The sequence below is a fragment of the Otolemur garnettii genome, unplaced genomic scaffold (assembly GCF_000181295.1).
Source record: "Otolemur garnettii isolate 467f Iridium unplaced genomic scaffold, OtoGar3 scaffold00076, whole genome shotgun sequence".
Taxonomy (NCBI): domain Eukaryota; kingdom Metazoa; phylum Chordata; class Mammalia; order Primates; family Galagidae; genus Otolemur; species Otolemur garnettii.
The window spans coordinates 7371188-7387384 of NW_003852471.1; the positions used below are offsets into that span (position 1 = coordinate 7371188).

The window sequence follows — 16197 nt, forward strand, 5'->3', positions numbered from 1 at the left end:
TGTAGCAGGATAAGTTCTTTGGCTATGCTGACAGCTATATTTAAGGCATAGGACTCTGTAATTAATTTTTTATTAATTAAAACAAATAATTTATGGCTGTGATATTTTTACTTTGAAAATTTATGAATATTGTACAAAATAATTCAAGCAATACAAAGAAAACAAAAGCCTTACCTACCTCTTTAGAGACAACCATAGCAAATAAATTAGGGATATACTATTACTTTATTTAACTAACTCATTCCTGATGGACATTTATTTTTATTTGAATTCATTCACTGTTCTAAAGAATCTCTACAGTACATATACATCTTTGTAGGTCTATTTATTTCCTTATTACAACTCCTAGAAGCATAATTACTGGCTCAAGGGAATATACTTTAAAAATTTTAATAGATATTGTTAAACTGCCTTTGAAAGGTTGTATTGATTTATACAATACAACTGTATACTATGACTATATTGTTGTGCTTGTTTACAGAATATTGTTTCTTAAAAACCTAAAAGTCTTAATATGCTTGCTTCAGAACTAGTTCTTGTTTCAGGAATTGCTAATTTTCTTTTTTCTAAGGGAACAAAAGTAAACAAATGAATACCAAAACCAGTGAAAAATATGTATCCAATGAATACCAAATATACAGTTTAATTAAATTAATACTTGAGAATTGGTAAGTGGCTTATTTAATTGAAGGTTTTGGCCCTTACACATTAGTGTAAGTTTATGAAAGCAATATTTGCTAATTTTGACAAAGCAATATATATTAGCTTATATTCTTTCCTTGTCTCAAAACTAAAAGAATTTTCTCTTCCAAATAAGATAGTGTAGCTTTAAACCTCCTTGCGAGTAATCACCCTGTTTCAAAGGCAAATATCTCTAATTGTATAAATATGACCAGTGATAGGCAGTAACTAAAATATTCTTTAATTACTTATTTATGCCATTAACATGTGTCTTTATTAAGAGCATATTCAACAGATATGATCATAAATATAGTAGACCCTCCATAGTTGACCACCTCCTACATCCACCACCTCCTTAAGTTGACCTAATTTCCATAGGCCAGACACGCACCACATGTACTAAGGCCTACTTCCTTATTTGACCACCTCCATATAGTGACCAGTTTGTTACGGACCCTTGAGTGGTCAACTTACAGAGTTGTATATATTACTACTACAATGTATAAATAAGAAAATTTATTCGGAAGTGTCAGAGCAAAAGGCACTTCAGAAATATGGTTTTTAGGTAGCTGACATTTTACCTTTTAAATGGCAAAAATGACCTTCGTTTTAAAAATCTATGATATGACTAGATAAATCATACTTTTCAATTTCATTGAATAGATGGTTTAAAATTAGCAAACGTTTTCTTGATCATTCAAGGTCACTAAAATGATGGTCACACTCTTCAGTACCTGTTTCACTGACAGCGCTGATGCTCACAAGTACCTGTTGGTGCTCAGAATAATCCCACTACTTAGCTACGCTGCTCTGTGCTTTGAGTTGTCTCCGGCTCCCTTGCCAGGCAGTCACTTTTCTTTCTGTCATTGTGCCAGCCTCTAACAGCCCAACAGCACCATTCCTCTTCTGGTTTGCTATTTATAAAAGGCTGTGGGCTAGAAAACCTGATAACAAACACTATTAAGAGCTGCCTAGCTGCTGAGTAAAGGGATGAAGAATAAAACATTTGGTTTGAGTGCACGTGTTTTATGGGCAGCTATTTTAGGTTACTGTCGATTATATTCTCAAACTTTATTCCAGGTTTTATTAGGTTGTAGCTTTCTTTGCCTGTCCTCGGATTCACTGTACTTGAGAAACTAATTGATAGTTCTTGCATAATAGCTATCGCCAGTTCACTCCAGTTAATTGCCTGGAGTTTCTTAGTCCTGTATCCACTGAAGGTTTTCATAGAGAATACTATTTTTCAAACTTTAGGTCACAGCCTAGTAGTGGTTTATGAAACCAATGACTTTCAACCAATATTTAAAAACAAAAACAGAAACAGAACAAAATAGAAAATAGGGGGACTGTGAGGTCAAAACCATTTCACAGGAGTTACCATGTGCTACTCTCATTCTCTTATGTCATTACGCTGGCGTTTATTTGTAATGAGTTTATTCTTATCATTTAAATAAATTAATAATTTAAATTTCTCAGTTTTCATTTCTAATATAGTAAGTACTTACATATTTAACCCACCTATAGCCCTCAATAATTGTTTAAGAATGTAAAAAAAATTCTGAGACTAAAGTTTACGTACCACTCATCTAAAGAGCGTACTGTCTTCTAAAACACATTAATAGAAACAGATTGATTTCAAATGACCAGTGTAACATTGTATAACCAGTGTAAATGGGATGTTAGTACTTACTGCTATTTGAGCTATTTTAGCCCCAAATATAATAGATAAACACAATAAATTACCTTTCTGCCTGCAGAATTAAACTAACAGTTCCTTCTTTGAGGTCAAATATAAGTGGTGTATTCCAGTTCTTTGTACTGAAAAACAAATAAAATAGATATTTATTAACATCTAAAATGCCAAATACTTTTTGATAAGTAGACAGGTACTCATTTAAAATACAGTTCTTTAGTTCCATGGTAATTGTATACACACTTCCATTACAGTACTTGGTGCACTACTCTGAAACGATTTATTTACATGTGTGTATTTCTGACTAAAAGGCAGAGACTATGTGCCTCCAGCAACTAGCCCATACTAGACATTCAATAAACGTCTGTGATACGTTAATTGAGGAATCCTAAGAATAAATTCCAGTTCTGCTGTTTTATTAGCTCTGTGACTTTGGGTAAGTCATCTAATATTTCTCATCTGAAAAATAGTAGCAGTATGGCATAGTGAAAAGAGGATAATTTTCTGCAAGACAGGTCTGGATTAGAAATAGTTTCACCACCTCCAACCACATGATATTAACAAGTTAAACCTCCGCACAGTGGCTAGGTGGTTCCTTTTCCTGCCATTAATCAGCTGTTTCTAAGCTCTGGGTTTTAAATCAAATTACACTAAATTCGTTAGAACTGTGAGTAAAGCAAGAGTAAACACTACCTCAGAGAATGCATTTCCTCTTATAAAGTGTTATTAGCCTCTGATGCACAGACTTTTTATTAGATCTGTTTTTGCTGTTCATTGTTCACTTTTACATCTTGGTTTTGAAGTAAGTTCAGGATAGCTTGGGTTTTATAAAAGTTAAATTTAAAGCAAACAGTGTTGATGTGAAATCTCCAAAATAAACTGCCCATCACTGATGAAACTCTGGCGTTTTAAACAATGAAAGGTGCTTACGAGAACACGTAACACTGAAGAGACGTTGAAACAACCAAGTGCGCGTAGTTCAAAGATGCTTTGATGACTCTATCCCGGAATTCCAGTAAATCCACTGCATCATTAAGGACATTACGAACCTAAACAAGGAGATTAAACAACATTAAAAACATACTAGAATTCTAATTAGATAAGTTAGCAAGAGTTTGAAACAAAAAGGTACCGTGCATTACTGCTTACCTAATCAGAGTATAAAAAAGAATTCAGTAAGAACTAAGCATAAGATGGGACACTTGGGTGTAAAAATCGATCAGTAAGGCACAGAAAATGTCATAGAAATAAGTAGAAAAAGACCTATAGACATTTCTAACCTGTAAGAGAAACTGATACAGCAATGGAGTGACAGTAGGAAAAGCATTCTAACACTGAGATATAATCACAGAAAGGCAGTATATCAGTATATAGAAATTGGCGTCTGCCCAAAACAGTAACAGTATACTTTAAAATTTAAGTTCTAAAAAAAACCCCCACATAATTGCTTTGAAAACCAAAAGTGGAGTAGGAGATATTGGCAAACAAACAAATCACATAGTGAAGAAGCCAAGCTGCACACAGGGAAAAGGTAGTTCCATACCCAAAAGCACAGAGGTGACATGGAAGAAAGCTCAGCAGTGACCAGGGGTGATGTGCCTAGCGCAGTCAAAATGGTCATAAAATTGTTTGTGAGGGTTTTAGCCTTTGGTAGTATGGGCCAAAAATCCTGAAGTTGATGAATAAAGTACAAAACCTCAAGAAAAATATTGGGCAAGTTAAGTTTGCTTAATCTCTTTTTAATAGCAGAATGGGTATGGCTGTATATTAAGAGGTGAAAAACTGAAAACAAAAATGTAATTATGCCTACTCACTAACATTTCTTTCTTTCTTTCTTTCTTTCTTTTTTTTTTTTTTTGAGACAGAGTCTCACTCTGCTGCCCTGGGTAGAGTGCCGTGGCTTCATCACAGCTCACAGCAACTTCAAGCTCCTTGGGCTCAACTGATCCTCTTGCTTCAGCCTCTCAAGTAGCTGGGACTGCAGGCATCTGCCATTTTTAAAGAGATGGGGTCTCGCTCTTGCTCATGCTGGTCTCCAACTCCTGAGCTCAGGCAATCCACCCACTTCAGCCTCCCAGAGTGTTAGGATTACAGGCATGGGCCACCACACCCCATGTACCAGCTAGTATTCAGAGTCTTACTTTGTCGCCCTCGGTAGAGTGCCATGTTGTCACAGCTCTCAGCAACCTCCAACTCTTGGGCTTAAGTGATTTTCTTGCCTCATTCTCCCAGGTAGCTGAGACTACAGGTCCCTGCCAAAACACCCAGCTATTTTTTATTGCAGTTGTCATTGTTGTTTAGTTGGCCCGGGCCAGATTTGAACCTGCCAGCCTTGGTGTATGTGGCTGGCACCATAACCACTGTGCTATGGGTGCTGAGCCCCAGCTAATATTTCTTTAAATGCTCCTCAAAGTATCATGTTTCTAAAGACAATGTGACAATTACAGCATTAATGAACAATGAAAGATTATAGAAAGAAAGACAGGAAGATAAAGTCAAACTCCTTTTAAAAAATATTTCAGATTGTATGAGGGTTTAGGTTATTTTATTTTTGTTTCTAAGGTAAAGTTCAAGTTGTAGTTCAGCCCTTCACCCTATACCCTGACTTTGTGCATACTAGTGGAGAACTTGCCAATCCCACTCCTGCCTCCCATGTCCCCTTCTTTCCTTCCCCTTCCCTTCACTACAATATACTTGTATTTTTCTTTCATGTGGGCATGTAGCTGTTTATCTACTGGTTTCATATTAGTTAGTATTGAGTACATTGGATACTTGCTTTTCCATTCTGGTGATATTTTACTAAGAATAATGTGTTTCAACTCCATCCAGGTAAATATAAAAGACATAAAACCTCCATCCTTTTTTTATGGCTGAAAAGTACTCCATGGTATACACATATCATAGTTGATTAATCTATTCATGAGTTGATGGGCACTTGGGTTGATTTCATGTCTTGGCAATTGTTAATTGAGCTGCAATAACATTCTAGTGGAAATGTCCTTGTGGTAAGTAATTTTTTTTTCTTCTGAGTAGATACCTACAATGGGATTGTGGAATCAAATGGAAGGTCCACTTTTAGTTCTTTTGAGAATTCTCCATACATCTTTTCATAGAGGTTGTATTAGCTTGAAATCCCACCAGCAGTGTAAAAGTGTGTCCTTCTCTGCACATCCATGCCAGCATCTACATCTCTGGGCTTTTGTGATATGGGCTGTTCTCACTGGGGTTAGGTGATATCTCAGAGTTTTGATTTCCATTTCTCTGATCATTTAGGGACAATGAGCATTTTTTCATGTGTTTCTTGACCATACATCTATCTTCTTCAAAGAAGTATCTGTTCATGTCTCTTGCCCACTTATAAATGGGGTTGTTTGTTCTTTTCTTGTTGATTAATTTGAATTCTCTGTAGAGTCTAGTTATCAGATTTTTCTCAGATTCATAGCATGCAAATAATCTTCTCTCATTTTGAAGGCTGTCTGTTTGCTTTAGTTGTTACACCCTTAGCTGTGCAGAAGCTTTTTAACTTGATCATGTCCCATTCTTCAAAGTATTTATACTTACCAGGCATTGCCATGGTCTTAACGTTTGTATCCTCAAAATTCATATGCTGAAACTTAATCACCAAAGTAATGATATTAGCAGATGGGGGGTTGGGAGGTAATTAGGTCACAAGGTCTCTGTCCTTATAAAAGAGGCCCCAGAGAGTTGTCTTGCCCCTTCTACCAAGGGAGGATGCTATATATGAACTAGAAAGTGGGCCCTCACCAGACACTAAATCTGCCAGCACCCTGGTCTTGGACTTCCCAGCCGCCAATATTGTGAGAAATAAATTTCTGTTGTTTTAAGCTATGGAAATTATGGTATTTTGTTATAGCAGTCCAAACAGCCTAAAATAGGTACATCATATTTTTACTATCATTTGCCCAACTCCCATTCTCACCAAAATATTATTATTATGACTAGAGACAGCAAAATTCCACACATGCCTGCATACTCTTTGACCAGCATTCTCATTTCTAAAATTCAATCCCAAAGATAAACAAGCAAAACTATGAAATAACATATGACTAGGCAATTTACTACAGCACTATTGGTAATAGCAAAAACCTGGAAATAGCCAAAGGTCTTTTAATAGGGGTAGGTTGACTAAATGATGGTACATTCACATAGGGGAATATTATACAACTGTAAAATGAATGAGGATGATCTACAGGAAAGAATATAAAGGTATATAAATTTCCTTATTTTAAAAAATCAAGAAATCATAAACAGCATTCAGTAACATGATTAGAATAATATTAATATTGTTATTTTAAAACTATATTTTAGAATATAGTATCCTAAAAACCAAAATTTTCTTGTCAGGTTAAAGTTGCATGTAAAAAAATCCAGTAAAACTCTACAACCTTAAATTTGAATTAGGAACCTTAATGTAAATAAACTCAAGAAGTGGTTTTATCTGTCAAAACCAAAACATTTAAAAGTAATGATCCAATCAGTAGCAATGGGCACCCATAGCATCCAACTGTGGTCTCTAAATAACATTTCCCTCCAAAGGATCCAGACCTTCTTGGAAAAATGGCTGATTCCATGTCTGAATGGGAAATATACATAAGAATCCTGGAACATCTTTTCACACCAAAAAGCAAGGAAATTAATTTAAATCATGTCAAAAGAACATGGGAGCCAGCTGGTCAAAGATGGGACAATTTGAGCATTAACAAGAATAATGACTATAGTGGGATGAAAAACATAAAAAACGTTAAAATCTACACGTTTGTAATGATAACATCAACAACACCAAAAAGAAACTCATTGAGCATGTTAGGAAACTAATTCATTATCTGACAACTGGTAAATAAAGAAAAATAATTCAACATTTGTCTCATCTCATGAGGGTAACCAAATGGTTGATGAGGCAAAGTCTTTTATAGAAGAATTCTTGGTAATAAATGAATGCAGAAGGAATGACAGAATTATGATATTATTTTATAACCCCCAATGAAAAACAGACACAAACAACTATCATAAAAGGCAGCTAAAAACATTAGGGCAAAAAGCCCAATGAAAAATAATATGATAGATGAATAAGGCTCATAACACCTTAAAACACTGATCAATCTTAACATGACTGAAAGAGGGACAAGCACATGTATGTGCCTCCTGATACGACGCAGGAATTGTACAGCATCACCTATAAAGTATCCTTTATATTTATCAAGACTCCAAAAGCTTATTAAGTCTCTGAGCCTAATAACCAGACCATAGGAAATGCTATACACAAACATTTGAATGTAAGCACGCCACAAGGATGCAATCAACTAAACACAGAATGTGGGTAATTCAACAGGTCAAAGGCCCTGGTTTCTTTAACAAGTAAACTGTAAGTAAATAAATGAGGAGAAATTGTTTCAGACTTTTAAAGACTTGAGTTAAATTAACTAAATGCAATATGGGACTTTATTTCCTGATACAAACAAACCTATTAAAATGCATTTAGAAAAGAATTGGAGATAAGTGATGTGTTACTGTAGAAAGACATTAGGAGACAAACTGGGAAAATGGGAAATGTTATTCTGGTTAAGTTAAAATGAAAATAGTTCTTTATAGACATTTTTAAAAGAGTCTTTAAAAAGAGCAAGGCAAGGCCTAATGGCAAGATGGACACTACCACGTCTGCTTACCTCTTCAGTCATGTGGGGCATGGCTGCAAAGAGAGGGAGTAGCCTGATGACAGACATTTCAAAGGAGCTGGAGGTTTTCAGGAAGGAGGCCATTATGGTGGCCACAGTGGTCTGGAATCATCAATGGGGAGTAAGGAAGACATTTCTCCGACCTTCAGACCAGTGACATGAAGCATATAGAACAAAAACATCTCAATTTGAGGAGGCTATAGGAGAAAACTTGCTCTCAGGAAATCAGCTGTTTTAATTAGAACAAGACTGAGAAGCATGATTTTAGTGAAAGGGCTGAGCTTTGTCGGCAAGGCCACAGCCCTGGGCGTGTACTGCAGGGGTGTACCATGTACTGCAGGGGTGTACCATGTACTGCAGGGGTGTACCGTGTGCTGCAGGGGTGTACCGTGTGCTGCAGGGGTGTACCGCACACTCTAGGTCTAGATGAGGTGTCTCTGGGGGCTAGGCAGGCTGTACATGCAGGTGCCCTGTCCGTCTCTCTCCAAATTTCCCAGGCCTACAACTACACGCCAAGTAGGTGGCTGTGCTTTTTTAGGTATCCTTTCAGGAAGGAGAGAACAGAGCCTCCTCACAGATTCCCAGGCTTTGATTTCGGAGACCTGGGTCCAGTCCCTTTTCACACTGTAAGTACTGCGAGTTCCCACAGCTAGTGAGAGCTCCCCTCTTGCTGTCTTTGCCTGCCAGCTTCTGGCCTGAGGCGGGCCAGAGACTTCACTTTGCACCTTGCATTTTTGTTATGTTTCTGGTCCACAGAGATGCTTATCTTGTTTTTGAGACCACATAAGTCTTTTTTAAAAATACATATATTTAATATATTCACATTATTGATCTTTTTGGGACCAAAAGTATATCTCTTCCCTCCCTGTATGAACTTACACCATCATCTTCACCAGAAGTCTGAGCTCCCAAAGACATTTTTAAAGATACAACATGCTATCTTCTTTCATAAACTTTCTTTCTTTTTTTATTTTATTTTATTTTTTGAGCGAGAGTCTCACTTTGTAACCCTTGTTAGAGTGCCTTGATGTCACAACACACAGCAACCTCAAACTCTTGGACTCAAGCTATTCTCTAGCCTCAGGCTCCCAAGTATCTGGGACTACAGGCACCCACCATAATGCCTGGTTATTTTTAGAGATAGGGTCTCGCTCTTGTTCAGGCTGGTCCCTAATTCCTCAGCTCAAGCAAACCCACCTTGGCCTCCCAGAGGACTGGGATTACAGGTGTGAGCCACCGTGCTCAGCCAATTTCACAAACATTTTAAAGCTAATGGAATGATATAAACGTTTTCCAGGGAAGTTATATGTTAAGTTTCTTTATAGCAACATGCTATCCAGTCAAACTGACTGTTAATAGACGTTTAGGAAAATTCAATATTTAAAAATCCAGTTGTATTGGCCTCTACCATTATTCAAATTATAAAGATTTCTTAAAACGCATATTTGCCTAAAGCTTCACATGGAGGAATGCTCCCCGCCTTTGTTTTGTAAATCTGGTACTTCAGAACCAAACCAGAATGAAACATCCTACTCATAATGACAAAACTGAAGACACTCTGGTAATTTCAAAACGATGGTGAATCCCACATCAGAAATATTCTGGGCTGAATTTTAAAATGTACCCTTACTCTCTTCAATTCAGGGCAGCTCCAGGATTAATCTGATACTTGTATCACCAACACTTCTACCTGAGCACAATATTTAGACTCCTCAGTTTGACACAAATATAAAAATTGTTTGCACATTTCCAAAACAGTCTCTTAATTCCATACATATCTGCAATCTCATAACAGTAGCTATATTTATTTGTTTTATATACACTAGCACATTTCATCCTCACAGTTATTATTAGTGCTTATCTATAAGACATAAAGTGACTAAGAACCAGAAATTCTTGAACTTTAAAAGCCACATCTGTAGTCCATGCTGAAGAGAAAGCGGTAGGAAAGAACAGGTAAGCTTGAGACCCCAGAAACACCTCACCCCTCCACCTGCCCCCACTAGGCACTTCCTCCTAACAAAGACATCAACTATCTCTTTTGGAAGAGTTATCCACTGGACTGTATCCTATAGGACAAGACAGACTAAGTCACTCTAGACTATTGTGTCCCACAAAAGCTGAGGTCCAGGGAAACTGGAGGGCAACAGCAACTGCCAAGTCAAAGTATAGATTTAACAATCATGACTCAACATGGTCTCTGGTTTCTGGGTTAATGAAACACAAATTAACCAAAACCAACTCAAAGTCTAAGGAATTGTAAAACTCTAAACCAGGCAAACAAAAGAATACAATTTGTTCAGTCCCTACTGACCCCACCTCCAACAGAAGAAAATGAGCCGCTAAAAAGCACAGCTCCCCGAAAGGGAATCCTCCCAAATGCATAGGGAAGTCTTCCCAGAAAAGCAAACTAGAGCTGCCAAATGGACCAAGCAATTAACTCTACTGCTAAGAAAGTCAGTTCTCAGGCTATTCCTGGCCAACTGGATTTTAGCTAGGGATCTGCTGATCACTGTGTGTTGTTTTCCCTTTTCCCATTTTCTAAACTATTTTCACCGCAGCCACCCTGTTTTCCCTTCATCATTGTAAATTCAGAATATGAGGAAGAAGATAGGAGAGGAGAAGAATTAAAATTCGCATTTGTTTATAGTTTTCTAGACCACAGACTTGGAGCTAGATGTAATAACCGCAGAAGTCTAGGTTCTCTTCTTTTAGGGAGGGGATGGGTCTGTTTTCAATTGCATAGGAACAGCTACATGGAGTTAAGTAGTGCACTTCTGAATTATACATATATATAAGGGTGTGTTCTGTGTGGAGGGTAGCTTAGAAGGCAGTTCCCAGTGATCTCCACCTGCTGGTATTCATATTCTTGTATAAATCTCTCCACTTGATTGTGGATTGGACCTAGTAACTTACTTCTGGTGAGTAGAATATGGCAAAAGTGATGAGATGTCACATTGGAGCTCAGGTTATAAAAAGTAGTGACTTACATCTTGCCTGCCCTCTCTCTGGTCCTTTCCACTTTCTTGCTCTAATAAATCGAGCCACCAAATTGTGAGCTGCCCTACAAAGGGGCCACAAACAAGGAATTAAAGGCAACCTCTAGTCAGTAAGAAACTGAGGCCTCCCAGTCCAAAAGGCCTGGTAAACTGAATCCTGCCAACAACCATGTCAGACTGAAAGCAAATCCTCCCCCAGTTGAGCCTTAGATGAAACTAAAGCCCTGGTCAACACCTGGATTGCAGCCTTTGGGAGACTGAGAAATAGGGGACTCAGCTAAGCTTCACCTGTATTCCTGACCCACAGAAACTGAGAGATGATAAATGTTGCTATTTCAAACCACTAAGTTTAGGGGTGATAAACTTAACTAATTGATACTGTTACTTTGGCTGCTAAACAGCCAAAGGCAAAACTATAGTGCATATCTGTCATTTTTTGTCTGTCCAAAATCAAATGGTATTTTTTCTGGTAAACATGCATTGATCTTCTGTTGGGAAACCATTCCTCCCATTATTCTCAGTGACTAAGTAGTTCAGCTTAGGCTTGTCTCATCTTACCTTCCCTCTTCCCAACTAAATGCACTTGACCCAAGCCTGAGACTTCTGCTAGAATAACAGGGGGAAAAAAACCTGCTCTATATACAGAAGAACTTAAAGTTGATAGAATGTTAGCTAACAAGGCCACAAAATGGAGAGAGCCTTTCTGAAGACAAAGTAAATTATAAAGAAAATGAGAACTGAGACAAAGAAAAGAAGGGTCCAGGAAGAGGAAGTTATTAAGTCCTGTTGACATTATTTGAGCTCTAAAACAACAAGGGTGCATGTCAATCTATCTCCTGACTTCACGTGAGTCAGTGAGTTTCATTTTAGCCTTCATTTTTCACTGTAAATCCATTTCAGTGGAATTTATAAAGAAAAAAACAAAAATATTTTGAAGGTACTAAGTGTAGCAAAAGCCAACACACACAAAAGACCCCAGGCACTAGTTGGAAGAGAAAGTGGCTTTATTCACCAGCCAGGAGACTAGAGGGACTAGTGTCCCCAAAACCGAGCCCACTGATTCAATCTCTGGCCTTCCTTTTATACATTTTAGGGCTTGGGTACACGTGAAAGTCTTGTGATTCAGGGAAAAGTCAGGTTGCCCCATGCCCTTGGTGCAGGGCCACCTGTCCTCAAAGACGACAGAAGGTTAGGGAAGTTACAAAGTTACTACATAGGTCCAGCACGTACCCTCTGAAGGGCATATAGATAACAGAGACATCTGCTCCAGGAGGGGCAGCAATTGGCATAGACTGCCTGGCTAATGCCTGCAGAGAGTTACTAGGACAGAGTCTAGCTCTGCTTTACTCGCTTGCCTCATGAGAAGTCTCTAAGAACAGAGACCAAATCTGCCTTACTCACTTTCATGTTCCCCATCACTTAGCCCAATCCAGGTAAGATCACTCAATAAATATCCATTGAATGAGTGAATAAAATCATTCTAAGAAAAAACACTGAATAGGTCCAACTTATCAAAAATTCATAACAAAAACAAAAAGTCAGTCAACTGTTTATAATCACTGAGAGAGCAAAATCTCTTTAAAAAAATAAAAATAGTTTTCTAGTTCTATAGCTTTTAAACATTATTTACAAACATTGTTTTAAGTACAGAGATAATTCGGATTAGATAAGTCATTAAAAACTTCCATGGTTCATTTTATGTCACATAAAAATTCATTGAAATTCCCTCTAACCAGATGATTTGGGGCACAATTATTTAGTGCACGGCAGCCAGCTAATATAGTATTGCTAAAATAAGTGCTGTGCTAGCCTTAAGTTAATTAAGTACAAAAATGCCCCAAGATGAGATAATTGCTAGGATTATTCCATTTATTATGAACGAAAAACTCTTCTTCTTAGATACATTCTCATCTTGGGGCATTTTTGTACTTAAGGCTAGCACTTATTTTAGCAATACTATATTAGCTGGCTGTCATGCACTAAATAATGATCGTGCCCCAAACCAATTGGTTAGAAGAAAATTCAATGTATTCTTTATCATGCACACGATAATGTAAGTAATGTTTTAGTTCTGAGGCTTATTAGGTGAAATGTGTATTTATGCCATCATTAGATCCCACCGTTAATTTTCAGGAAGTACAGAAGACTGGAGCACGTCAGACCACACCACGAGAGTATAATCAGCAGAGTCCAGACTGTGAGAAACTCTGCTGGACAAATAATTTGGTTTCTTCAACAAATAAACTGCAAGGGGAAAATACAGAGATGGAAGGGAAACTTACAGACTAAAACAACTGCAACTATGTAAACCATTTTAAATCCTGTTTCAAACAAACAGACTTTTAAAAATTGTGACATGTAGGAGACAACTGGAAATTTGAACATTTAGTGGATGTTTGATAATGTTTAGGAATTGTCATTGTTCTTTAGGTATGATAATTGTGGTTATATTATTGTGGTTATATTATAACAAAGAGTCCTATCTTTTAGCTGTATATGCTAACATTTTTACTGACAAAAGATGATGTCTGAATTTCCTTCAAAATAATCAGTGCAGAGGGAAAGTAGATATGGGCAGGCTTGATCAAAAATTGACAGTTATTGGGGCTGGAGAATGAATCACTGTATTACTCTGTATATGTTATAAATTCTCCAAATAAAAAATTTTTTAATGTAAAATAAGTAAACAGAATAAAGAAAAAGTATAATGTATCTAATATTATGAATCTGGTGACATTATCCGAATTAAAAAAAATCTGGATACTTGTACTAACAGAATATTTGAATAAACCTGCCAAGAAATCACCTGACACATGCTTCCAAACTTTTACAGTAATTACAAAAATGTGCATTATGAATACTGAAGATAGAGGTAATTGATACAAAGAGGAGGAAGAAAGGGGGAGTCCCCTTTCTTTGGGAGAGGATTTGCATTAGCACATTGTCTTTAGCATCCTTTTCTAATTTGTAATGTATCTGCTGAGCATTTAATCTAGGCAAGGTGCTGGTCTAGAGGCCCCATAGGAGAGACAAGAGGAGCAAGGAGGGTACCTGCACCCTTAAGAAGCTCACAAGTTAGTACACCCCTCTCACGGATGTTCTCTGATCTATAAAACATTTTCCCCATCTCCCATTGCCACATCCCAACCTTCTCATATTGATCTAGAAAATATTTCACTTCAAAATTACCTGGTTTTCATCTGATGGGGTTGAGGATACACTATCCTAAAATATGGTAGCATGGCATGTTGACTATTTTAAGCTAAAGGGATTTAAGAAAACAGAAGCAGGAAGGTCACTCTGGCCTTCTGCTGCCCTTCTCCCCTAATGCAGGTCATAAAACCTAGGAAGAATTTTTTAATCTTTCTCTTAACTAAGTAATAAAACTCTCCTATAAAAGGTGCCCTCCCCATACCTGGAGGAAAAGAACATGCTTATCTCTGAAGACGCGGGGACACAGAAAAGAGTCTAAACAGGTCTTGCTAAATTTCTCCCAGCCTATTATCATTAGATCACACCTTTTTTGCCCTATCACACTTCTCCGCAATTGTCCACTCCTCATCAAACCCATTATAAAAGCACACAGGTTTAACTCTTCCTTGGGGTCTTCATTTCCTTATGAAGGCTCCTGTGTCATATAAAACTTACATTAAATCAATTTGTATGTTTTTTTCCTGCAATCTGTCTTTTGTTACAGCCATGAACCTATACTTCCTAACCCAATAAGAACTTCCTACCATTTTCCCATTTGAACTTGTCTTAGGTAATTCTCAAAAAAAATTGTTTTTAAGTTACGTTAAAGAAATTCACTCTATTATAAATAAGTAAAACAAGTGAAACTTGTCAGTAACTAGCAGGTCAGCCTGCCTGAGAGTCAGCTCCATTCTTAAATCTAATGTGCTCCTACTTGTCACAGCTTATTCTATCCTTTCTTAAATGAATCCATATATTTTCAAAGTGCTTCAAATTTCACTTACTCTGTCCTAAACCCATACCTGAAGTATCTTTGGGTATTCAGGTTCCATTCCAGTGAAAAGTTCTTGTCTTACATTATGAAAAAGTGACTAATGGTATAGTTAAAATACTTTTAATGTGGATGAATTTTTATAAACTTGACTAAATATAATTAATAAAGATAACTCCATGCTCTATATAATGAACTAATGTGAGAAGCAGCAGGTTTAAATAAACTTGGAACATAATCATACCTGCATAGTCCTTCTTTTAGTTAGCGTAACTTGAAAATTTTTCCACTCCCAACGTTGCTCCACCACGTGTGCAAAAACAACATGCCCATTTCCACAGGCTCCTGCAATCTGAGTGCCATCAACCGACCATGCGATATTAAATATGCTGCCAGTGTTGGGTTTTTCTAAAGTATATGACCACTGGGGAAGAATAAAAAAAGAAAAATTGATTTATTGATAAAAAAAGTTAAAGAAATTAAAAATCAGGTATATAACATATTAAGATAATTTTTAAAAGAATGTATCTGTGTTTTGGAATTATTAATAAATTTTCTTAATAAATTACAGTGTGCTGAACAGAAGACATAGACATAATCTTAAAGTGCAAGGTAGGTAGAATAACATGATACAACAGTGTATAATATCTCTCAAGAACTTCTAAAACCTTATATCATTTTAATTTACATTATTACTTTTAAGAAATAATACTGCACAGGTAAACACAAAGATTCTGTAGAAAAAACAATAAAGACCTCTATCTTACTTTTAATTCTTAAGGCTCTATTCAGTCTCTATATCTCTTATATCTAAAGATTTCTGATTATAATATTTCAAGAATGTCCCTAAAAATTGAAACTAAACATACAGTGTAACTAAATATCTCATATATATTCTCACATATATTTTTTTTATTTTTTAACCTCTCCTAGAACCTATCTGAGAAAGTTATCTAGAGATATCAATAAGCACCAACAAAAGAGATTCTTGTGTATATGGGAGTAAAGAAAACAATAGTATGCATTTTTTTTCATTTTACAGATATAACATATATATTTGCTAGAAGAATGATTAATTTATTTGACTAAACTTATATAAATAATCTCTTTCTATCTTTGTATTCATCCAAACTTACAGCCTATAGTTGACCTTTTTTTGGAGACAGG

At 36.6% G+C, this 16197-nt stretch overlaps 1 protein-coding gene across 1 annotated transcript in view; it reads right to left on the reverse strand.

Moving 5' to 3' along the window:
- Positions 1 to 16197, reverse strand: part of IFT80 (intraflagellar transport 80) — a 114411-nt gene that overhangs the window by 37464 nt on the left and 60750 nt on the right. The window contains exons 9-11 of the mRNA XM_003794148.3: positions 15275 to 15454; positions 3305 to 3423; positions 2425 to 2499 (exon numbers count right to left, since the gene is read on the reverse strand). Coding sequence (XP_003794196.1) covers positions 2425 to 2499; positions 3305 to 3423; positions 15275 to 15454 — 374 coding nt within the window. The remainder of the gene's footprint in view (positions 1 to 2424; positions 2500 to 3304; positions 3424 to 15274; positions 15455 to 16197) is intronic.